The sequence below is a fragment of the Mercenaria mercenaria genome, chromosome 5, assembly GCF_021730395.1.
Source record: "Mercenaria mercenaria strain notata chromosome 5, MADL_Memer_1, whole genome shotgun sequence".
Taxonomy (NCBI): domain Eukaryota; kingdom Metazoa; phylum Mollusca; class Bivalvia; order Venerida; family Veneridae; genus Mercenaria; species Mercenaria mercenaria.
Genome location: NC_069365.1, coordinates 60,961,585 through 60,987,949, shown reverse-complemented (window position 1 = coordinate 60,987,949; position 26,365 = coordinate 60,961,585). Strand labels below are relative to the sequence as shown.

At 37.4% G+C, this 26,365-nt stretch overlaps 1 protein-coding gene across 1 annotated transcript in view; it reads right to left on the bottom strand.

The window, feature by feature from the left end:
• Positions 1-202: 202 nt before the first annotated feature.
• Positions 203-26,365, bottom strand: part of LOC123558457 (protein inturned-like) — a 280,606-nt gene continuing 254,443 nt past the window's right edge. The window contains exon 17 of the mRNA XM_053544639.1: positions 203-251. Within this exon, the coding sequence (XP_053400614.1) occupies positions 203-251 (49 nt within the window). The remainder of the gene's footprint in view (positions 252-26,365) is intronic.

The following is a 26,365-nucleotide window of genomic DNA, read 5'->3' as shown; positions in this document are numbered from 1 at the left end:
GGATATTCTTTCAAAATTTTCTCTAATTTATTGCAAATTTAAATTCCCTAAATACTGACAATAGCTATTTTAACAAGAAAAAACTTATTTTGCATATAAATACTCTACCACTAAAATGTTTTTTACTCTAGAACAATTTTCATAAAGGGAGGTAACCAAGAGCTATCTTAAATGCCAGTTCTATCACAGTTGTGGGGTTGAGTCATGAAACAAACATAAACCTCCTCCGCAATGATCTTGACAAACAGCGCCTGAAACAGATTTTGCCCAAAGTTTTTTTTGATGTAAAAACAAACAAAAAATGTACTTAGTACAGTCAAGCCTGAATTTATTAGTAAGCCAAGGCAGCGCCACAATCTGTCTGCTTAAGGCAGGTGGTTGCTTAAGACAAGTTGAAATCAGAACAAAAAGTCCATCTGGAAACTTAACTGTCTGCTTAAGGCAAGTATCTGCTTAATACAGTGGACTGCTAAGGCAGGTTTAATTTAATAAAAGATTACAGAAAATAGCTAAAGTCCTGGATGTTGTGTAAACTGACTATATATATATATATATATAGGAAAATGCAACCCCAATAATTTTCTATTATTACTTTTTACTTTTTTTGCTATTTAATTAATATCTGGGACTATAGCTGCACATTTCTCAACATTATTAACTGGCTTACAATCTCTGCATTGATCTAGCTTGCAACCCTGATTGGTATCTTGTAGCTTTTTAATTGAGCTAAATGAACATTGTGTTCTTTTACATGCCAGAAGTAAACAATGAATTTTCACTTACCCTACAACCCAGTAACAAAACGGTTGAGATTTTTTATCCTCGTTTGTACATGTAAACATGACACCTTCCTCTCTCACATCAACTAGGTCATCATTCAAACCACACACATGTTGTTTTCTGTCTTTACTTTGTTCCTGTGAAACAAAAAATAATATTTAATTTAAAGTGTATAAAAAGAACAATGTTATTGCAGGAAACAGGCTCTTAATTTCTCAATTACATTTGTGGATGAAGCTGAACTGGGCACTGAGAGCACCTTATAGACTGGCCCATGGTTCAAATAAGCTTTCTCTCATAGTCCTGCACTTGTGAACACTCACAGTAACAAGAGCTGTCCATAAAACAGCGTGCTCCACTATTCGGCGATTTGACAGTAAAATGAATTTATGTCTCAATAAGAGACCTCTACTTTAAAAGGAAGACACACCAAGATATAAAAAGACCCTACTACTCAGAGGGGTTAAAGGTAAAGTATGGAAGGGGTACTGACATCCTTTATTTTGATGGAATTAAATTAAAAATAACCTAAGTATAATGCCTTGGTGACCTTGACCTTTGGTATAATGGGCCAAGCCCCTGCACAAATTTTGTTTGTATGCTGGACAATGTTAATGTGAAGTTACAGTAAGATATAAGCAATAGTAACAAAGATATGACAGAAAAACAAAGGTTGCCGAAAAACTTTAACCATAAAAATAACCTAAGTTTAACACCTTGGTGACCTTGACCTTATGTATAATGGGCCCAGCCCCTGCACATACATAGTTTGTATGCTGGACAATGTTTATGTGAAGTTACAGTAAGATATAACCAATAGTAACAAAGATATGACAGAAAAACAAAGGTTACCAAAAAACTTTAACCTTAACTAGATGTGTGTCCATAGGACACAGGTGCCCCCACTCCTGCCACTGTAACATGGTTTAATGACTCAGGTTAAACAATTTTTAAGATGTTTGCAACACAAACTTTTAAGAACCTTATGTGTATTTTTCACTTAGTTAGCCATAACTCTGGCCTAGCTGAGTAAAATCCTAAAGAGAACACTTCATAGGCTATAAAACAATCCTCTAATGTTTTATGATTCTAGGTCATGTACATGTTTCACAAACGTTTTTTTTGAGTAAGTCTGGACAAGAAGTTTGGTCTTGTGTAGTGAAATAATGACTGTAAGTAAAATATTTTCAGAGCTAAGCGCAACAAAACATAAAAATGGCAATTTTTCCTAGGTCAGGGGCTATAACTCCTACAATACTGAATGAATCCGGACGCAAAACCCCAAGTGCACAACTGCACATGCTGACCAACTTTCCTGTAAACTTTGGTGACTCTAGGTCAAATACTTTTGGAGCTACGCGCGACACAACATTAAAATGACCAATTTTTAACTAAGTCAGGGGCCATAACTCCTACACGACTGAATGAATCCGGATGCGAAACCCCAGGTGCACATGCTGACCAACATTCCTGTAAACTTTGGTGACTCTAGGTCAAATACTTTTGGAGCTACGCGCGACACAACATTAAAATGACCAATTTTTTACCAAGTCAGGGGCCATAACTCCTACACGACTGAATGAATCCAGACGCGAAACCCCAAGTGCACAAATGCACATGCTGACCAACATTCCTGTAAACTTTGGTGACTCTATGTCAAATACTTTTGGAGCTACGTGCAACACAACTTTAAAATGACCAATTTTTAGCTCACCTGTCACAAAGTGACAAGGTGAGCTTTTGTGATTGCGCGGCGTCCGTCGTCCGTGTGTCCGTAAACTTTTGCTTGTGACCACTCTAGAGGTCAAATTTTTCATGGGATCTGTATGGAAGTTGGTCAGAAAGTTCATCTTGATGATATCTAGGCCAAGTTCAAAACTGGGTCACGTGCGGTCCAAAACTAGGTCAGTAGGTCTAAAAATAGACAAGAGCACCGCCTTGCGGGTGCTGACGCTCATCTGATTTTTTTTGTATAATAGAAATATTGTTCTACCCATGATTTTCTAAGTCTAAAAAGGGCCATCACTCTTGCAAAAAGCAGGATAGAGTTATGTTTCTTGATGTAACAGTGTCCACTTATGATGGTGAAAAACTGTTGCAAGTTTTAAAACAATAGCTTTGATAGTTTATGAAAAAGTTGACTTAAACATAATATTCAACCAAGAAAATGATTTTTCTAAGTCCAAAAGGGGCAATAATTATTGCAAAAAGCAGGATGGAGTTATGTTGCTTGCTGTACAGGTCAGCTTATGATGGTGAACAAGAGTTGCAAGTTTAAAGCAATAGCTTTGATAGTTTAAGAGAAAAAGTTGACCTAAACATAAAACTTAACCAAGAAATCTGATATTTTCTAAGTCCAAAGGGGCCATAAATCTTGCAAAAAGTAGGATTGAGTTAGTTTCTTGCTGTACAGGGTCAGCTTATGATGGTGAACAAGTGTTGCAAGTTTTAAAGGAATAGCTTTGATAGTTTAGGATAAAAGCTGACCTAAACATAAAAACTTAACCAAGAAAACTGATTTTCTAAGTCCAAAAGGGGCAATAATTCTTGCAAAAAGCAAGATGGAGTTATGTTTCTTGATGTACCGGATCTGCTTATGATGGTGAACAAGTATTCCAAGTTTCAAAGCAAAAGCTTTGATAGTTTAGGAGAAAAGTTGACCTAAACATAAAACTTAACCAAGAAATCTGATATTTTCTAAGTACAAAAGGGGCCATAAATCTTGCAAAAAGCAAGATGGAGTTAGTTTCTTGCTAACAGGGTCAGCTTATGATGGTGAACAAGTATTCCAAGTTTCAAAGCAATAGCTTTGATAGTTTAGGAGAAAAGCTGACCTAAACATAAAACTTAACCAGGCAACGCCGACGCCGACGCCGACGCCGACAACCGCTCAAGTGATGACAATAACTCATCATTTTTTTTCAAAAAATCAGATGAGCTAAAAAACCTTTGTGACTTCTCTAGAGGCCATACTTTTCAATGGATCTTCATGAAAATTGGTCAGATGTTCAACTTGATGATATCTAGGTCAAGTTCGAAATTGGGTCACATGCCGTCAAAAACTAGGTCAGTAGGTCAAACAAGAGGGCCATGATGGCCCTATATCGCTCACCTGTTATCACTGCACTTGAGAACAAGAAGGTCCTCAGAAAAAATATCTAAGTCCTAAGGACAGGAACAACAAAGGGAAGAAATTTAACCAAAAAGAAAAAAAAATTCTTACAAGGTACAGATATGTCAAAATACACCTAAAAATTGGAGGTACCATCCATGTTGTACCACAGAAAAGTGGTCTCAGTTTTTCCCTACGGCCAATAATAAAAAAGTTACTAAAAATAAGCTATTTATAGTAACGTAAAAGGGAAGTAATTAAAAAAAAAAATTGTAAGTGAACAAAAGAAGGATCTGCCAAATAAATCTGTTGACATAAATGAATTTTCAGATCAGTATCTTCATTAGTTACGGAGATATACCCATTTTAATTTGAAATAAAGGGAGGTAATTTGACATAAGATCAGTCCATAGTTATCTACCCTGATTGGCTCAGTCCAACTAATGACAATAATGAAATTTCAAATAAGTCCTATAAGTACTTACTGATATAATCCATTTTGATTACAATCAGGGGAGGTAATCAGATATAAAACTAGAAAATGCTTTTGTAAAAAAGCGCATGTCTCCCCCAATGCAAAGTCCTATAGGCAAGAAGTCAATAGGGGTCAGGAGCAAAAGTCAAAGAGACACTGATGGTTGGCTGCAATAGGGATCATCTACTTGGCATGTCCAATCATCCCGCTAAATTTCAACACTCTTGGCCTAGTGGTTCTCAAGTCACTGTTCAGGCTTCTGTGACCTTGACCTTTGATCAAGTGACTTCAAAATAAATAGGGGTCATCTACTCTGCAAGTCCAATCATCCTATTAAGTTTCAACATTGTAGGTCAAGTGGTTCTCAAGTTATTTCCAAAAAATGATTTTACATGAACAGGCCACTGTGGCCTTGACCTTTAATAGACTGACCCCAAAATCAATAGGGGTCATCTACTCTACATGTTCAATCATCCTATGAAGTTTCAACATTCTGGGTCAAGTGGTTCTCAAGTTATTGATTGGAACTGGTTATCAATGTTCAGGCCCTTGTGACCTTGACCTTTAACGGAGTGACCCCAAAAACAATAGGGGTCATCTACTCTGCATGTTCAATCATCCTATGAAGTTTCAACATTCTGGGTCGAGAGGTTCTGAAGTTATTGATCGGAACTGGTTATCAATGTTCAGGCCCCTGTGACCTTGACCTTTAACAGAGTGACCCCAAAATCATTAGGGGTCATTTACTCTGCATGAACAATCATCATATGAAGTTTCAACATTCTGGGTCGAGAGGTTCTCAAGTTATTGATCGGAAATGGTTTTCCATGTTCAGGCCCCTGTGGCCTTGACCTTTAACAGAGTGACCCTAAAATCATTAGGGATCATCTACTCTGTATGATCAATCATCCTATGAAATTTCATCATTCTGGGTCAAGTGGTTCTCAAGTTACTAACCGGAAATGGTTTTCAATGTTCAGGCCCCTGTGACATTGACCTTTCACAGAGTGACCCCAAAATCGTTAGGGGTCATCTACTCTGCATGACCAATCATCCTATTAAGTTTCAACATTCTGGGTCAAGTGGTTCTCAAGTTACTGACCGGAAATGGTTTTCAATGTTCCGGCCCCTGTGACCTTGACCTTTAATGGAGTGACCCCAAAATCGATAGGGGTCATCTACTCTGCATGTACAATCATCCTATGAAGTTTCAACATTCTGGGTCAAGTGGTTCTCTAGTTATTGATCGGAAATGGTTTTCCATGTTCAGGCCCCTGTGACCTTGACCTTTGACAGAGTGACCCCAAAATCAATAGGGGTCATCTACTCTTCATGACAAATCATCCTATGAAGTTTCAACATTCTGGGTCAAGTGGTTCTCTAGTTATTGATCAGAAATGGTTTTCCATGTTCAGGCCCCTGTGACCTTGACCTCTGACAGAGTGACCCCAAAATCAATAGGGGTCATCTACTCTTCATGACCAATCATCCTATGAAGTTTCAACATTCTGGGTCAAGTGGTTCTCAAGTTACTGACCGGAAATGGTTTTCAATGTTCGGGCCCTTGTGACCTTGACTTTTAATGGAGTGACCCCAAAATCGATAGGGGTCATCTACTTTGCATGTACAATCATCCTATGAAGTTTCAACATTCTTGGTCAAGTGGTTCTCTAGTTATTGATCGGAAATATTTTTCAATGTTCGGGCCCCTGTGACCTTGACCTTTGACGGAGTGACCCCAAAAACAATAGGGGTCGTCTATTCCAGCAGCCCTACAACCCTATGAAGTTTGAAGGTTTTAGGTCAAATGGTTCCCCAGTTATTGCTCAGAAATGAAGTGTGATGGACGGACGGAAGGACGGACGGACAGGGCAAAAACAATATGTCTCCTGGGGGAGACATAATAACTCTGGAACCTACGATTGGATCTGATTTGTCATGGAATCCAAGATTTATTGTTGCTGAAGACATTTTGGAAGTTTGTGTCACATAAAACCATAAATGAAGTCTCTATATGGCTGCAAAAGCCAAAATAGCCAATTTTGGACATTTAAGGGGCCATAACTCTGGAACCCATGATGGAATCTGGCCAGTTCAAGAAAGGAGCCAAGATCTTGTTGTGATACAAGTTGAGTGCAAGTTTGGTTAAAATCAAATCATAAATGAAGCTGCTATTGTGCAAGACAAGGTCAAAATAGCTAATTTTGGCCCTTTCAGGGGCCATAACTCTGGAATCCATTAGGGGATCTGGCCGGTTCAAGAAAGGAACCGAGATCTTACGGTGACACAAGTTTTGTACAAGTTTGATTAAATTCAAATCATAAATGAAGCTGCTATTGTGCAGACAAGGTCAAAATAGCTAATTCTGGCCCTTTCAGGGGCCATCACTCTGGAACCAATAAAGGAATCTGGCCAGTTCAAGAAAGGAACCAAGATCATATGGTGATACAAGTTGTGTGCAAGTTTGGTTAAAATAAAATCATAAATGAAGCTGCTATTGTGCAGACAAGGTCAAAATAGCTAATTCTGGCCCTTTCAGGGGCCATAACTCTGGAACCCATAAAGGAATCTGACTAATTCAAGAAAGAATCGAGATCTTATGGTGACACAAGTTGTGTGCCAGTTTGGTAAAAATCAAATCATAAATGAAGCTGCTATTGTGCAGACAAGGTCAAAGTAGCTAATTTTGGCCCTTTCAGGGACCATAACTCTGGAACCTGTAATGGGATCTGGCCAGTTCAAGAAAGTAACCGAGATCTTATGGTGATACAAGTTGTGTGCAAGTTTGGTTAAAATAAAATCATAAACGAAACCACTATCGTGCAGACACGAAATTGTTGACAGACAGACTGACGACGGACGAAGGGTGATCACAAAAGCTCACCTTGTCACTATGTGACAGGTGAGCTAATAATAAAAACACCTTGTGACCTCTCTAGAGGCCACATTTTTCATGGGACCTGTATCAAAGTTGGTCTGAATGTTCATCTTGATGATATCTAGGTCAAGTTTGAAACTGGGTCAACTGCGGTCAAAAACTAGGTCAGTAGGTCTAACAAGAGGACCATGATGGTCCTGAATCGCTCACCTGTCCCAACATGACCCAGTTTTGAACTGAGTATAACGTCGTTTTTTTTCTATTATTTGACCTAGTGACCTAGTTTTTGAGCTCATGTGACCCAGTTTTGAACCTGACCTAGATATCATCAAGATGAACATTCAGACCAACTTTCATACAGATCCCATGAAAAATATGGCCTTTAGAGAGGTCACAAGGTTTTTTCATTATTTGACCTACTGACCTAGTTATTGATGGCACGTGACCCAGTTTCAAACTTGACCTAGATATCATCAAGATGAACATTCTGATCAATTTTCATGAAGATCCATTCAAAAGTATGACCTCAGAGAGGTCACAAGGTTTTTCTATTTTTAGACCTAATGACCTAGTTTTTGACCGCAGCTGACCCAGTTTCGAACTTGACCTAGATATTATCAAGATGAACATTCACATTAACTTTCATACAGATCCCATGAAAAATATGGCCTCTAGAGAGGTCACAAGGTTTTTCTATTATTTGACCTACTGACCTAGTTTTTGATGGCACGTGACCCAGTTTCGAATTTGACCTAGATATCATCAAGATGAACATTCTGACCAATTTTCATGAAGATCTTTTGAAAAATGCGGCCTCTAGAGAGGTCACAAGGTTTTCCTATTTTTAGACCTACTGACCTAGTTTTTGACCGCACGTGACCCAGTTTCGAACTTTACCTAGATATCATCAAGATGAACATTCTGACCAACTTTCATAAAGATCCCATGAAAAATGTGAGCTCTAGAGAGGTCACAAGCAAAAGTTTACGCACGGACGCACGGACGGACGACGGACCCTGCGCGATCTCAAAAGCTCACACTGTCACTTTGTGACACGTGAGCTAAAAATAGAAAAACCTTGTGACCTCTCTAGAGGCCATACTTGTGAATGGATCATCCAAGATTTATTGTTGTTGAAGATATTTTGGAAGTTTGTATCAAATAAAACCATAAATGAAGTCTCTATATGGCTGCAAAAGCCAAAATAGCCAATTTTGGACCTTTAGGGGGCCATAACTCTGGAACCCATGATGGAATCTGGCCAGTTCAAGAAAGGAACCAAGATCTTGTGGTAATACAAGTTGGGTGCAAGTTTGGTTAAAATCAAATCATAAATGAAGCTGCTATTGTGCAGACAAGGTCAAAATAGCTAAGTCTGGCCCTTTCAGGGGCCATAACTCTGAAACCCATTATGGGATCTGGCCGGTTCAAAAAAGGAACTGAGTCTTATGGCGACACAAGTTTTGTGCAAGTTTGATTAAATTCAAATCATAAATGAAGCTGCTATTGTGCAGACAAGGTCAAAATAGCTAATTCTGGCCCTTTCAGGGGCCATAACTCTGGAACCCATAATGGAATCTCGCCAGTTCAAGAAAGGAGCAAAGATCTTATAGTGATACAAGTTGTGTGCAAGTTTGGTTAAAATAAAATCATAAATGAAGCTGCTATTGTGCAGACAAGGTCAAAATAGCTAATTCTGGCCTTTTCTGGGGCCATAACTCTGGAAACTATAATGGAATCTGGCCAGTTCAATAAAGGAACCAAGATCTTATGGTGATACAAGTTGTGTGCCGGTTTGGTAAAAATCAAATCATAAATAAAGCTGCTATTGTGCAAACAAGGTCAAATAGCTAATTTTGGCCTTTTCAGGGGCCATAACTCTGGAACCCATAAAGGGATCTGGCCAGTTCAAGCTTATGGTGATACAAGTTGTGTGCAAGATTGGTTAAAATAAAATCATAAATGAAACCACTATCGTGCAGACATGAAATTGTTGACGTACGGACGCACGGCAGACGAAGGGTGATCACAAAGCTCACCTTGTCACTATGTGACAGGTGAGCTAAAAATAGAAAAACCTTGTGACCTCTCTAGAGGCCATATTTTTCATGAGATCTTCATGAAAATTGGTCAGAATGTTCATCTTGACGATATCTAGGTCAAGTTCAAAACTGGGTCACGTGCCTTCAAAAGCTAGGTCATTAGGTCAAATAATAGAACAAGAGGGCCAAGATGGCCCTAGGTCGCTCACCTAAGAAACACACCATAACAGTGTAAAACATGTTTGACCTTGTGATTTCAGGGAAATAAATATTCTGACCAATTTTCATTAAGACTGAACCAAAAAATTAATCTCTTGCAATAAAACAAGCATTTTCTTAGATATGACCTAGTTTTGACCCTAGATAACCCATGTTCAAACTCGACCTTGATTTTATCAAGGCAATCATTCTGACCAAAATTCATGAAGATCAATTGAAAAATACAGCCTCTATCACATACACAAGTTTTTTCTTTGATTTGACCAAGTGACCTGTTTTTGACCTCAGATGACCCATATTCAAATTCGCCCTAGATTTCATTAAGGCAATCATCCTGACCAAATTTCATAAAAATCAATTGAAAAAAAAAACAGTCTCTATCACATACACAAGATTTTTCTTTAATTTGACCTAGTGACCTAGTTTTTGACCTCAGATAACCCATATTCAAACTCGACCTAGATTTCATCAAGGCAATCATTCTGACCAAATTTCATGAAGATCAACTGAAAAATACATCCTCTATTGCATACACAATGTTTTTCTTCGATTTGACCTAGTGACCTAGTTTTTGACCCCAGATGACCCATTTTCGAACTCGGCCTAGATTTTATCAAGGTAATCATTCTGGCTAAATTTCATGAAGATCAGTTGAAAAATACAGCCTCTATTGCATACACAAGGTTTTTCTTTGATTTGACCTAGTGACCTAGTTTTTGACCCGAGATGACCCATTTTTGAACTTGGTCTAAATTTCATCAAGGTAATCATTATGACCAACAAGAGCTGTCGGAGGACAGCAACGCTCGACTATTCAACAGCCTTGTCAATTGAATGAATACAAAAGTTGAAAAAGGGGCATAATTTTGTAAAATGCAAAGTAGAGGTATTGAACCTCTGTACTGCATGTCATATCATGACAGTGAACAAGTGTGTGAAGTTTCAATCCTTTCCAATTTGTGGATACTGAGAGACCAGCTTACATACAAAAACTTAACAAAAAACTGCTAAGTCAAAGGGGCATAATTTTGTAAAAATGCCAAGTAGAGTTATGGGACCTTCACAGTGCATGTTAGATCATGACAGTGAACAAGTGTGTGAAGTTTCAATCCATTCTAATTAGTGAATACTGAGATATCAGATTACATAAAAAAATTAAACCAAAAACTGCTAAGTCGAAAAAGGGGCATAATTTTGAAAAAAAAAAAGAGAGTAGAGTTATGGGACCTGCTTAGTGCATGTCAGATCATAATAGTGAACAAGTATGTGAAGTTTCAATCCATTCCCATTAGTAAGTACTGAGATACCAGCTTACATACAAAACCTTAACCAAAAATTTCTAAGTCGAAAAAGGGGCACAGTTTTGTAAAAAAGCAAAATAGAGTTATGGAACCTGTGCAATGTAGATCAGTTCATCACAGTGAATAAGTGTGTGAAGTTTCAATCCATTCCCACAAGTGGTTACTGAGTTACCAGCTTACATACAAAACCTTAACCAAAAATTTCTAAGTCGAAAAAGGGGCATAATTTTGTAAAAAAGCAAAATAGAGTTATGGAACCTGTGCAATGTAAGTCAGTTTGTCACAGTGAATAAGTGTGTGAAGTTTCAATCCATTCCCACAAGTGGTTACTGAGATACCAGCTTACATACAAAACCTTAACCAAAATCGGGACGCGGACGCGGACGCAGACGCCGACGCCGACGCCGACGCCGACGCATGGGCGAGTGCAATAGCTCACTATTCTATGAATAGTCGAGCTAAAAATCATGAAGATCAATTGAAAAATACAGCCTCTATCGCATACATAAGGTTTTTCCTTGATTTGACCTAGTGACCTAGTTTTTGACCCGAGATGACCCATTTTCGAACTCGGCCTAGATTTCATCAAGGTAATCATTCTGACCAATATTCATGAAGATCTATTGAAAAATACAGCCTCTATCGCATACACAAGGTTTTTCCTTGATTTGACCTAGTGACCTAGTTTTTGACCCGAAATGACCCATTTTCGAACTCGGCCTAGATTTCATCAAGGTTATCATTCTGACCAATATTCATGAAGAATAATTGAAAAATACAGCCTCTATTGCATACACAAGGTTTTTCTTTGATTTGACCTAGTGACCTAGTTTTTGACCCGAGATGACCCATTTTCTAAATTGGGTCAAATTCTAAGTAAAAAGGGGGAATAATTAATGAAAAAATGGTGCCAGAGTTATGCACCTTGTGTCATATGATGTGGGTGATGATGTTGAACAACTATTTTAAGTTTGAATCAAATCCATTCAGTAATAACAGAGATAGAGTGAAAGTGCATCAAAACTTTAACCTGAAAATCTAAGTGAAAAGGGGGGATAATTCATGAAATATTGGTGCCAGAGTTATGGCCCTTATGTCAGATGATGTGGATGATGATGAGGAATAAGTATTTTAAGTATGAATCAAATCTATCAAGTAATTACAGAGATAAGTTGAAAAAAGAGAAAGTGCACCAAAACTTTAAACCAAGGTGGGGACGGGGAAAGACGCCGACGCCGACGCCGGGGCAAGTAGGATAGCTTTCCTTATACTTCGTATAGTCGAGCTAAAAACTAAGTTTCAAAGCTAAATGCCTTTGATGATAGCCATATATACTTGCATGCAAAACTTTAACCAAGGTGTGATACCAACGCCAACACCGGCGCTAGGGTGAGTAGAATGGCTAGACTATTCTTTGAATAGTCAAGCTAAAAATGGTTTTGCTACTTGGGATTAAGTAACTTGCATTGTTTACTTGATGTGCAATTATTGATTTTACGTAACTATAAACCTTTGGCTGAAACCTTTTGACGTACTGAATATAGGTAGGGTTTTGATCCCCAACTTGGCAAGTGGTCTTAGCAGCGAACTTTACCGACCAATTTTAAAATTTATATATTAACTATTTTCTTTTTCTTTTATATACCTTTGTTTTCCTAGCACTATCAAACATGTGTTTAATTTTGTGGCAAGCTGTTTGGAAGCACTTGTAAATTTCATCATTTAGTTGACTGACCCCACCGGCATCTGCCTCAGAAGATACAAAGACACCCTCAAGATTGTCAAAATACTGGAAATGGAACAGGCAGTTCTCAATGCCTACTGTCAACCTTGAAATAAAAAGAAAGTTACAAAAATGTAGACTGTGCACATTAGAGCTTTTACACTGTAACTTCAACAACTGATAATATGCTCTTGAAACTGGTATAAATACATGTACAGTGAAACACCACTGGCTCGAGCATCGATGACTCGAGCACCCGGGCTCGCTCAAGCAATTCATGTGGTCCCGGCCGATTTCCTTCTATTTTCTATGTGAAATTACCATGGCTGGGTTGAGCATCGATAACTCGATCGCTCGAGCATGACACCTGGTCCCTGTGTATTTAATTTTCTCTTTGTTGCTTCTGGCTTACTCGAGCAGAGGTGTCAAAAATTTTCGCAGCTTTGGCGATCAGAATGTATCGGTTTATTGAAAATTTTTGCACGCCGTGAAAATTGCATTGTCTATTCCCCGACTATCTTAAATGTTTGTTTGTCGGTATATTTGATCTGATAATGAGATTAATTATTGATGAAAGGTTAAAGAAAAGTTTTATTGATCAAATATTGATCAATTACTGTTTTCTTTAGATTAAAGCAAGTATGTTTTTACTTATTACATCATAGATAATGTTTGTGATACGTTTTTGGTGGCTGCTGCCACCAGTGTCAAAAAGAATACTCCGTTTGAGAAATCTTGTCAGTTCTTAAGACCATCCTAACAACACAACCAAAAATAGTTCCAAGCTTTTCAGGTAAACAATTATCTACATAACGTGCAGAATATGCAAAGCTACAATATATGCCTTAATACCATTTTTAATGTAAATTTGGCGACTAAAATCAATACAAACTGAAGTCAACATTTTAATTAAAACCACCACGTGTATGAATACAAATATGCAAATTTATGGTCACGTGAATAAACGATGACCTCATGTCACCTGAACTGGAGCGATATTGCATAGTACTGCCCCAGAGGTCACGTAGCTTATAATGTAGAAAAGGTAGCTTATATATATAGAAACCTAGCCTGGGAATCCAGACTGACAATTCAAAAATGTTTCCTAACCGCAGTGTCAAATGTATAACTCCCGAAATTTAAGGCTTTATTTGATAAAGAACAATGACTTCTGCTAGCGGCTAAAAATAGAAACGGAATTTCAACGGAAACGTTCCCAAACATTTCCGGTCCATAGACAATACCAGTTTGTACCTCTCATAGCTTTTCCAGCAAGTTGTAACACTTTTCAAATATGTCAGAACAAACTTAAATGCTCGTTATAGCTATCAAATTGTAAGATATTATATCAATGCAACCCTAGTGATCTAAGAATGTTACTGAATTTTCAACTGCATTGTCTCATTTTCGTTTCAAGCACACAAAAATATGACCACATGTTAATTAAGCTTTTTATAGAAAATCGATAATCAGCAGTGATATGGATTTCCTCAGGTGTTGATACTACCAATTAACACTAATTAGCGCAAATTTAGTGAGATGATTTATGAACAGGACAATACTTTATTGATATAACTTGAACATGTACAGTTCATCGTTATATCACTAAAACATGCTTAGCAATACTAGAGTGAACAAAAATTAAAGAACATTCAGTTAAAATTCATTCGATATTGTTTGCAATTTGACCTGCCGTGAGAATCAAAGACATGTTTTCTAAATAATATTCCCTCACGGATAATCTTCCTTCAGCAAATGTACAATATAAGATACTATATGTATGCATAGATACACATGTATTCGGTATAATTTCGTCTGACTAAACACAAATTATCAACGTGGAAACCCACAGGTCGCCCAATCTGAGAAGTGTTGCAAGCTCGCTTTGACTAAGTGGTGCAACTGTATCACGATTTCATCAACTTGTAAGCCCGTGAAAGTGGGCGCAGCGATGATACTAATACTCGCCTTTTTGAAATGGCATTCTGTCAGACTGTAGCAAGTCGTCGGATAACAGATTTGACCAACTTAAAGATTGAATTGTTTCAAGACAGATTCTGCTCACTTCAGCTAAATTCATTCGAGTCGCACCATGAGAAAAACAACATAGTGCATTTGTGACCAGCATGAACCCAGATCAAACTGCGGATCCGCACACCACTCTGGTCAGGATCCTTGCTGTTCGCTAACGGTTTCTCTAGTTGCAATAGGCTTCGAAAGCTAATAGCATGGATTCTGACCAGACTGCGCGGATGCACAGGCTGGTCTGGATCCATGCTGGTCGCAAACGCACTACGCTGGTTTTCTCATGGTGCGTCTCAATATATCTGGATACAAATATATATATAAAAATTGAAACGGTTTCGTTTCGCCAGTTATATATTTTCGACTTTTTTCTCGGTCTGACTAAAGTTGTAAGTTTGTCTGACTTAATGTCCAGCATTTTTGCGAAGCCTGCTGTTATGTCTAGCGAACTTTTGAGTATAACAGATGGAGTGATAATTAATGCACCTCTAAAATACACTGGCTGCAGAACTGACATTCTGAGGTGCATTTGTGGTGCATGTTTGTGTTGTTTTCTTTCACAAAAGCCTCATGAAAACCACAGCTATCTGATACGGACTAAATCAGTGTGTATAATAATTCATGACAGACACTGCCCAAAAGCTTTAAAAAGAAATCTTAAAAGCTGAATGATTTGGAGAAAAAGCTTATATTATTTATTCATAGTAAAACATCTTCGATGTAATTTATGTTGTAGTTTTCGTCACAAATAATCAAAAAGGATCAAAACTATTCGTTAAAGGCTAAATCAGTGTGTATGTAAACGATGACTGGCAGTGAAAAAGGATTAATTTTGAAACCAAAGCCGAATATTAAAAAAATGCAGAAAAAAGTTCTTATGGTTTATATTAACAATTCCTCAGTTGTCGCTTTCTTTGTAATATTTTAAACATTGATTAGCAGCCACCATCAGCGCTTTGAGTGCTTTGATTTTAAATGTCACGGGTTTGTTATTATTACGTATCACCGTTTCCTCTGCAAATGGTCCCGATGACAACTGATGCAATAAAACTTCAATTTTTCTTCATATGTCGGTCAATGTTTGGGTCGCTCGAAACCATGGATAACTCAAGCATTTTGCTAATCCCCTTGCGACCTCGAGCGAGCGGTGTTTCACTGTATTTAATAAAACTCATTCTTTGTTAAGGCTCCAAAATCTCATATTATTTTGCTGTAGTGGCCCCAAAACTTACAATCTAATATGTTTGAAAATCAAACAATTCCTATTTTACTACAGATTCTTATTATACCAAAGAATAGGTCTCCATTTTCAAATACTTAACACAACTGGGCAACTTTCAGAAAAGATTTCTATGCTTAAAACATTTAATGAAGGAAGTAAATTCTTCATACTTCTAAACAATAACATCCATCTCTAAAACAGCTTACTTTCTTTTAGAGTTATGGGGGCCTATATCCTCTTTTGACTCGCTGATATTGTGTAACAAATCTGCTGTTTCTGGAAACAGGCGTCCTTTCTTGGAAAACTGAAAATAAAAATATCGTCTTAACCATGTTTTCACTTAAAACCACAAGTTGTTATTCAGTCAATCAATAACAAATACAGTTTCTTTGGAACTGTCCACGAGTAATTTATGTACACAAGATTGTAAGAAAAACCATCACCAAGTCTTTCATAACACTGAAAGGATTTTTAAAATTGGACCACTATTGAAAAAGAGTACGACAATTTGAGATTCAAGAAAATGACCAGCTGAGGAGACTGTCGTTTAGGTGTGTTTATAATGTGGTGACTGTCATTTAGGTGTGTTAATAATGTGGTGACTGTCATTTAGGTGTGTTTATAATGTGGTGACTGTCATTTAGGTGTGTTAATAATGTGGTGACTGTCATTTAGGTGTGTTTATAATGTGGTGACTGTCATTTAGGTGTGTTTATAATGTGGAGAGTGTCATTTAGGTGTGTTAATAATGTGGAGATTGTCATTTAGGTGTGTTTACAATGTGGTGACTGTCATTTAGGTGTGTTTATAATGTGGAGACTGTCATTTGGGTGTGTTTACAATGTGGTGACTGTCATTTAGGTGTGTTTATAATGTGGAGACTGTCATTTGGGTGTGTTAATAATGTGGTGACTGTCATTTAGGTGTGTTTATAATGTGGAGACTGTCATTTAGGTGTGTTTATAATGTGGAGACTGTCATTTAGGTGTGTTTATAATGTGGAGATTGTCATTTAGGTGTGTTTATAATGTGGAGACTGTCATTTAGGTGTGTTTATAATGTGGTGACTGCCATTTAGGTGTGTTTATAATGTGGTGACTGCCATTTAGGTGTGTTTATAATGTGGAGACTGTCATTTAGGTGTGTTAATAATGTGGTGACTGTCATTTAGGTGTGTTTATAATGTGGAGACTGTCATTTAGGTGTGTTTATAATGTGGAGACTGTCATTTAGGTGTGTTTATAATGTGGTGACTGCCATTTAGGTGTGTTTATAATGTGGTGACTGTCATTTAGGTGTGTTTATAATGTGGTGACTGTCATTTAGGTGTGTTAATAATGTGGAGACTGTCATTTAGGTGTGTTTATAATGTTGAGACTGTCATCATGGTCATTTAGGTGTGTTTAAAATGTCATTTACATACTGCTGAATTATTCATATCGCAAAAGCCCTTTTCAACAGATTACTTTCCTTAAGTTTAAGATGTAAAGAATGGTAGTTTCTTTTGTTGGAAAAAATAGAGAAATAAGTTACAGAATTCAGAAGTTCGAATAGATATTTAAGAAATGAATTCAAACCACCATTTTGTTTTAGGTTGTATAAAAACAAAATATCTGCTATTTTGTTCAAATATTATAATGTTCTCAATTTTCTCCTTTGAATGTTAATATTTAAGATTCTTTAATTTTTTAAAAATGATTTGAGAAGCTCTAGCAGATAGAATTTACTAAAGAACAGCATTACCTTTACATTTAACCTTCAGGTATATGAGTTCATGTCAAACCGTATCTTACCCACTGTACAATCTTTGGATTAGTAAAGACATTTGACTGGGAAACTGACTGTACTTACTTTAAACAAAGATTCTCCACTACTTTCACTGGAGTTGTCAGATTCTACAGAATCTTTCCGTCGTTGCATCAGCCGTCTAATTGATCCTGAATTTTCAGTAACACCATTAGCAACACTGAATAAGTTTGATGAATCTCTGTGAGGTAATTTCTTCAGTGACCTTGACAGAAGATCATGACCTTGTTGCTGCTGATGAATCAGATCTTCAGGGGTTGTTACAAATAGGGAAGAGTGACTAGACAAACTGAAAGTGCAGTCAGAAATAAAATACAGAGGATATCTCACATCTTTTTCAGCAAAATATCTTATCTGTCACATATCTGTATTCATTTATACACTCGATTTAAATGCTTCATTAATTATAACTTTAGAGCAACTGATTGCTAGATATTTCTTTTTCCTATTTTTTCTACACTGAGAATACAGTGCACAAAGTTTGAAAGATTGCAATAAAACTTCCCTTTTAGAGAAACATCACAAAGACTTGGTCTGTCAACCTTGTATTTCAGTAGAAAACTTTATCATTGAATCATCAGTTAGAAATGTCTTTACTTTCTTCTATAATTTTTAAAAACTGCAACAACTTTCAAACTAGTGGCTTCTCTGTACCAGACAACTATGTGTAACCTACCTATTATGACATTGTGAGGCAATATTCTGACTATATAACTGCATAAGAACAGCTCTAGCCTGGTCAATGAGGAATGGATCTGGTGGAGATACACCATCAACACTGAAATAGATATGGAACTTGCCTGAAACTAGAGTACAGCATCAACACTGAAATAGATATGGAACTTGCCTGAAACTAGAGTACAGCATCAACACTGAAATAGATATGGAACTTGCCTGAAACTAGAGTACACCATCAACACTGAAATAGATATGGAACTTGCATGAAACTAGAGTACAGCATCATTTTCTTACTTTCTTCTTACAGTCAATACATTTGTTGTTCTTTTGATATTTACACCTTGTCAGCTACCAAGAGACTCTAGTTTACCTGACAAATATACTGGATTACATACTAAGATATCCTATGAGTATCAGATTAAAAGTAACACAAAGAATAAAAGAGTTTCTATATTCTTTTACTATATTCTAGCTTATCACAGAACTGTAGATTTATAACATGTTAACTTACACTTTTGTACAACCTCCAGTTTCCAATGATACACACATTATCAGGTTTTTCTGAAAGAAAATAAGAAATACCAATCATCATAAAGTTCTTAATTACTACAAGGAAGAGTTTTGCTTTAAGCACAAAATGCATGATGATATTGTAAAAGTTGACATAACTCTCAAATATTGTCTAAATAATATCTTTCACTGTAAATCAAATTATATTCAACAAGAGGGTCATGATGGCCCTAAATCGCCAACCCGAGTTACACCACTTACTTCAAACTGTTTCGGTAGATGGTTATGCAACGAAAATGTCTGTGAAATTATTCTGAAATAGTTCCAGTGTTTTCTGACAAGAATATTTCAAAAGTTTGTTCTAAATTAATACAAGCAGGTAATGTGCTTGTGTGTGTTGAGGTGCCGGTGGGGGGCAAGAGGATGGGGAAAGATGGCATTGGATACTAGGAGACAATATCAAACAACATTGACCACACACCCTAGTAGCCATATTTTTTCATGAAACAAAAGTATTTGCGGAATCTTCGTAAAGGGTCACTAGTGTGAAATTATTTTAAAATTGGGCCAGCAGTTTCTGACAAGGAGATCTGTAAAGGTTCCACTACTAACATATTAGGAAAAAAGACCACGCCCCCTGGCAGTAATATTCTTTTTATGAATCAGAATAATTTGAACAATCTTCGTAAAGGGTCATCAACAGAACATTTGTGTAAAACAAGCCAATTCGCTGAATTTGTATCCCCTGCCTAATGGGTTTGTGGTGAGGAATGGTAAAAAAATATATCCGGCAAAGGAAAGAAAAATTTTTTTGGGGAGGGGTGGGGAATGACCGGGTGAGGGTACAAAACTTCACATTTTGATAATAAATATTAATGGAAAATAAACAAAATACGCCCGTCTAAATATTCAGTTACGTATCATAAAGGTAATGTTGATGTTGTATGCCTTGTTAACCCAAACAAAGAGTAAGAAGGAATAAAGGTATTTGTGAGGTTCCATGTGGGATGAAATTGACAATGGGATCAAAACTGTTTAAATGGACAAGATTTCGAGTAATTCAAGGGCCATAATCCAAGAGTGCCTGGGGCGATTAGGCTGGTTATCTATCTTGGCTAAGATATTATGCCCACAAACATTATCAGCAAGTTTGGTGAAGATCGGATGAAAACTGTTTGACTTAGAGAGCGGACAAGGCTAAATTGGCAGTAATTCAAGAGCCATAATCAAAGAGTGCCTGGGGCGATTTGGTTGGTTATCGAACCTGGCCGAGATATTATGCCCACAAACATTGTCAGCAAGTTTGGTGAAGATTGGATGAAAACTGTTGGACTTAGAGAGCGGACATGCTTTTATACGCCGCCCGCCACGGGTTTTTACATAATACGCTCCCCCCCCCCCCCACTCTTTCAGAGACAGGGGTATAAAAATGAAAATCAAAATTGTGGTGGGGGGTGGTGGGAGTGACAGGGTGGAGGAGTGAGGTGGGGGGAGGGTACAACTTTGCATGTTGATAAATATTCATGGAAGCTTTAAGGTAAACAAGGCAGTCTGAAAGACAGCTAAATCCCCCGCCACTGCTATGGATAGTGAAAGGGTAAAAGCTTTGATTTTAGCTGTGACCTTGACCTTGAACTGACATGGCTGACTCATGAATTCTGCACAACGTCTTGATGAGGTGATCATTAGACCAAAGTTTCATAAAAATCCTTCAAGGGGTTTAGGAGATACAGAGCTGAAACCTTTGACCTTCAGTTGTGACCTTGACCTTGAGTTGACATGGCTGACTCATGAGTTCTTGATGAGGCGATCATATGACCCAAGTTTGATGAAAATCTTTCAAGGGGTTTAGGAGATACAGAGCTGAAACCTTTGACCTTCAGTTGTGACCTTGACCATGAACTGACATGGCTGACTCATGAATTCTGCACAACGTCTTGATGAGGTGATCATTTGACCAAAGTTTCATGAAAATCCTTCAAGGGGTTTAGGAGATACAGAGCTGAAACCTTTGACCTTCAGTTGTGACCTTGACCTTGAGTTGACATGGCTGACTCATGAGTTCTTGATGAGGTGATCATTTGACCCAAGTTTGATGAAAATCCTTCAAGGGGTTAAGGAGATACAGAGTGGACACCAAATGGAAGGCTCAAACCTTCGACCCTTAGTTGTGACCTTGACCTTGAGCTGGCATGGTTGACTCATAATTTCTGCACATCGTCTGATGAGGTAATCATTTGACCCAAGTTTTATAAAATTCCTTCAAGGGGTTTAGGAGATATAGAGCGGACACGAAATGGAAGGCTCAAACCTTTGACCTTCAGTTGTGACCTTGACCTTGAGCCAACAAGGCTGACTTATAAGTTCTGCACATCGCCTTGATGAGGTGATCGTTTGACCCAAGTTTGATGAAAATCCTTCAAGGGGTTTAGGAGATATAGAGCGGACACAAAATGGAAGGTTCAAACCTTTGACCCTAAGTTGTGACCTTGACCTTGAGCCGGCATGACTGACTCATGTGTTCTGCACATCATCTTGATGAGGTGATCATTTGACCTAAGTTTTATAAAATTCCTTCAAGGGATTTAAGAGATATAGAGCGGACACAAAATGGCAGGCTCAAACCTTTGACCTCGAGTTGTGACCTTGACCTTGAACCGACAAGGCTGACTCATGGGTTCTGCACATCGTCTTGATGAGGTGATCATTTGACCCAAGTTTCATGAAAATCCTTCAAGGGGTTTAGGAGATATGGACCGGACACGATTTTGTTACGGACGGAAGGACGGAAGGACGGACGGAAGGATGGACAGACGGAAGGACGGACGCAGACCATTCCTATAATCCCTCCGCCACGGCGGGGGATTAAAAAAAAAATTTTTTGTGGGGTTGAGGGGTGGGGAGGGGGTGACACCAGGGCAGTGGGTGTGACAGGGTGTGGATACACAACTTCACATGTTGATAATAATGTTCATAGAAAAAAATTAAAGAATTTTAATGAAATTCTACCAACTGGCAAGTTTGTTATGTACAAATATGTGGATTTTTAAACACTTAATAGGCAATAACTCTGAAGTTACTAATGAGATTCTGACGAAATTGTGTGTGCTGTGATCTAAATTCAATTAAAGTTTTATAGTTCTAGGTCAAATATGTCAAGTTATGAAGCAGAAATTGCCATATCTATAGTACACTTGAAACTACTAAAGGCCATAACTTTGGAGTAACTTGGGCAATCTGACTGAAACTTGACATGCTGCATTTCCCTATAGTGGTGAACATGTATATAAAGTTTTATTTAAATATTCCAAACCACTTCCTAGATACAGCTCCGGACGGACAAACGGATGGATGGATAGACGGACGATGGACAACGTCAAAACTATATCCCTCCACCTTTGGCGGGGAATAATTATTTCAAAACTGGGTCTGCTAATTATACAAGGAGATTTTTAAAGTTTCCACTTTTACATATTGAGAAAAGTGACCATGCCCTCTGGCAGCCATTTTTTGAAGAATCAGAATAATTTTCTTATTTTTAGCAATCTTGGCAGAGAGTCACAGAGGGACCATCTGTGTGATATTATTTCAAGATCGGACGTGCAATTTAGGAGGACATATTGCAGATTTTTCTATTTTTAGCTCTGGCTGCCCCTGTGCTACCAAATGGAAATGTTTGAACAATTTTGGAAGAAAACTACCCAAAAATCTCATCAACTTCCATCACATGGTTTCAGAGGAGATGTCGTTGGAAGAAAAGTGTAGACAGATGGACACCAGATGGTGAGTGATCACAACATCTCAACAAGAGGGCCATGATGGCCCTATATTGCTCACCTGAGTTTGAACAAATTTCTTTGCTAAAGCTTCAAAAACAAAATTAACTAGGTGAGAGGGTAAAGATTCTTCAAGATAAGTACTGAAATCTGTTGAAAAATTATACAGTTGGTCCAAATCTCTTTGCTGTAGCTTCAAAAACAAGGAAGTAGGTCAGTAGGTCAGGGTTAATAATACTGAAGATGAGTATTGAAATTTGTATCAAAAGTTCTACATGTGGTCCAAATTTCCATGCTGTATCTTCAAAAACAAGAAAGTTGGTCAGAAGGTCAAGATTAAGACTATTCAAGATGAGTATTGAAATCTGTATAAAAAATTATACAGGTGGTCCAAATTTCTATACTGTAACTTCAAAAACAAAAAAGTAGGTCAGTAGGTCATGATTAAGACTATTCAAGATGAGTATTGAAATCTGTATCAAACATTATACATGTAGTCCAATACTTTTTGCTGTAGCTTCAAAAACAAGAAAATAGGTCAGTAGGTCAGGGCTAAGAACATTAAAGATGAGTATTGAAATCTTTATCGAAAGTTACTGACGTGGTCCAAATTTCTATGCTGTTAAGATTGGCGTGCAAAACTGTATTTGTCATCCAAATTTGAGGCTCTATCTTAAAAAACAAAAAAGTAGGTCAGTAGGTCAAAGTCAAGTGACCCCTAATTACCTGGGGTCATCAGGTAATTATAATAAAACAGTCTTGGAAATATGATCAGAAAATTTTCAAAGCATTTTTTCCTATAACTCATACAACAAGTGACCCCTGGGGCAGGGCCTCTTCTCCCCAGGGGCATAATTTGAACATTCTTGTTAGAGAACTACTAGGCAAAGCTACATACCAAGTATCAATGGGCTAGGCCTAGAACTTTCAGACAAGAAGATTTTTAAAAAAAAAATTCCTATATAAGTCTATGTAAAACTTGGGACCCCCAGGGTGGGGCCAATTTTCATCCAAGGGTAATAATTTGAACAATCTTGGTAGAGGACCATAAAGCAATGCTACATACCAAATATCAAAGGCCTAGGTCTTGTGGTTTCAGAAAAGAAGATTTTAAAAGTTTTTTTCCTCTATGTAAAATTGTGACCCCCAGGACGGGGCCTCTTTTTACCCCAGGGTAATAGTTTGAATAATCTTAGTAGAGGACCACCAGGCAATACTGCATACCAAATATCAAAAGCCTAGGTCTTGTGGTTTAAGACAAAAAGATTTTTAAAGTTTTTTCCTACACAAGTCTATGTAAAACTTGGGACCCCCTGGGCGGGGCCTCTTTTCACCCTCGGGGCATAATTTGAACGATCTTGCTTGAGAACCACTAGATAATGTCACACACCAAATATCAAAAGCCCTAGGCCCTGTGATTTTTGACAGGAAGATTTTCAAAGTTTTTCCCTATATAAGTCTATGTAAACCATGTGACCCCCAGGGCAGGGCCATATTTGAACCTAGGGGGATAATTTGAACAATCTTGGTAAAGGACCACTAGATGATGCTACACACCAAATATCATAGCCCTAGGACCTGTGGTTTTGGACAAGAAGATTTTCAAACTTTTCCTATATAAGTCTATGTAAACCACGTGACCCCCAGGGCCGGGCCATATTTGACCCTAGGGGGATGATGTGAATAATCTTGGTAGAGGACCACTAGATGATGCTACATACCAAATATAAAAGCCCTGTGAACTGTGGTTTTGGACAAGAAGATTTTTTAAGTTTTTTCCTTTCGGTTGCCATGGCAACCAGAGTTCTGTATGGAATTCAATTCTTTGAATAATTTTTAAAGAAGACCATCCAAGGAACATCCCTGTGAAGTTTCATCAAAATTGGCCTAGTGGTTTAGGAGGAGATGTTGTTTAAAGGAAAGTGTGGACAGACGCCTGACGCCGGACAGTGAGCGATCACAATAGCTCACCCCGAGCACTTTGTGCTCAGGTGAGCTAAAAAATTGCTCAGAAGTGATAAAAAGTAATTATGTTAATACCAATACACAAAGTTTTTGTATCTTTTATACAACTTACAAACTGTAATATGTGTACAATAGTACAGAAAGAAATTGCAATAAGCCTCGTAACATTTGTGGTTTATCTTATATAATATGAGGAGTGTTGGATTCTTGGTCTTAATGAAACAACTTAACATGTTTGAAAAAATCACTGACTTCTATACAAATCCTGCTAAAAAGGCCTAAAAAGCAGTCCCTGTAAAACAATGCATTAACATTATTCTGAAATAAACAACTTAAAATTGAAAATACTTACATAGCCAACAATCAGCCAAAACCATCGTGCTATTAGAGGCTCAGTGTATCCAAACTGTTGTTCCTCTGGTACGGCCTGACAGTGCCGTGTTGGGTGGATCTCCCTCCAGACAACCAGCTGTCCTAGAGATTGATCTGTGCTCAGGTTTATTAGGGAGTGATACTTCAGATAGGTAGAAAAATCTACCAAGTCATCTTTGGGTAAGTGATTAGAAATGAGGTAGTTCTGAAAACAGAAGGCTTGCCATGCAAATATGGAAAACAGAATTTTTGTTCAGCATTTCTGTAAATATGAAAAAAATAACAGGTTTACTGTGCTTTCAATAATGGTTTCAAACAATTTTTCACTGCATTCTGATTGTGTGAGGAAGATCAAAACATAGTCATCTGCAAGTAGCTGATATTTTTAAAAAAAATTCTTATATCAACAGAAAAAAAGACATGTAGTACCACTACAAAACTTTTCACAACATTCATGAGCAATGTGGTGGTTGTTTTTCAGTCTCAGTTACAGGTAGCTTCTATTATTTTCATTTTCATTGGGGGGGGGGGGAAATATAGGGAGTAAACTTGTTAATTTGATATTTAAAGTGTAAATTCACTTAAGATATGCATACCTTGTAAAACAAACATGATCCTAAAATGGAGTAGCTTCTTCTGCAACCATAGTAACAGTCAGACTGAAAAATATAATCATAAATTTTGTGTTACAATATCAGATACTGTATTTTTGACATTTTTGCTTAAATCTGGTGTTTTCAACTGGGGAGTTGCATTGGTTGAAAATACTATTGAATATATAAGTACAGCAAAAACATCACTGCAGGTATTCTCCTACATACATTACGACTGTAAACAACATTCCTCATGCCTTGTATGGTAAATCTGATAAAGCCTGATTGTATAGACCTACTGATGCAAGACACATAAACTGAGGCCCATTAAGTGGTGATGTCCCCAAGCTGTGGTATCATACTGGAGGAATGTACCATCCTACACAAGATAGTAGATATACAATAAACACTCATTAAAACTATTATTTGCCTTTGGGTTGTTTAGTCATCTGAAACATCAGTCATTATCAATTTCCACATTCAATTAAGTAAATCTTTTTATTTCATGTGAGCTTTTGTCATAGTAAAAACATTACCTGAAGATCGTTTCAACATTTTAACTTTCTTTATGAAATATCTGTTGTTATTGTTTCAAACTCCTTTTAAAGTTCCTACTTAAAAAAAACACCATTTATTTTTAATTGGAATATTTCACAAACACTATCTGTACAAAGGCCTCATTTTGTGTGTTAGTAAGTTTAAAATGAATTCTAAATAAAATAAAAGTCTTGAACAGTGAATAGTAACAAAAGTACATTTGTAAGTAAGATTTATGATTGTTTACCATATCTCCAAAGTCAGCCGCCTCAAAATCTGTTAACACTCTATCAGCACAGCACTGTAAAACAGCAATATTACATTGATCAAAATGTTACCAATCTTACAAAT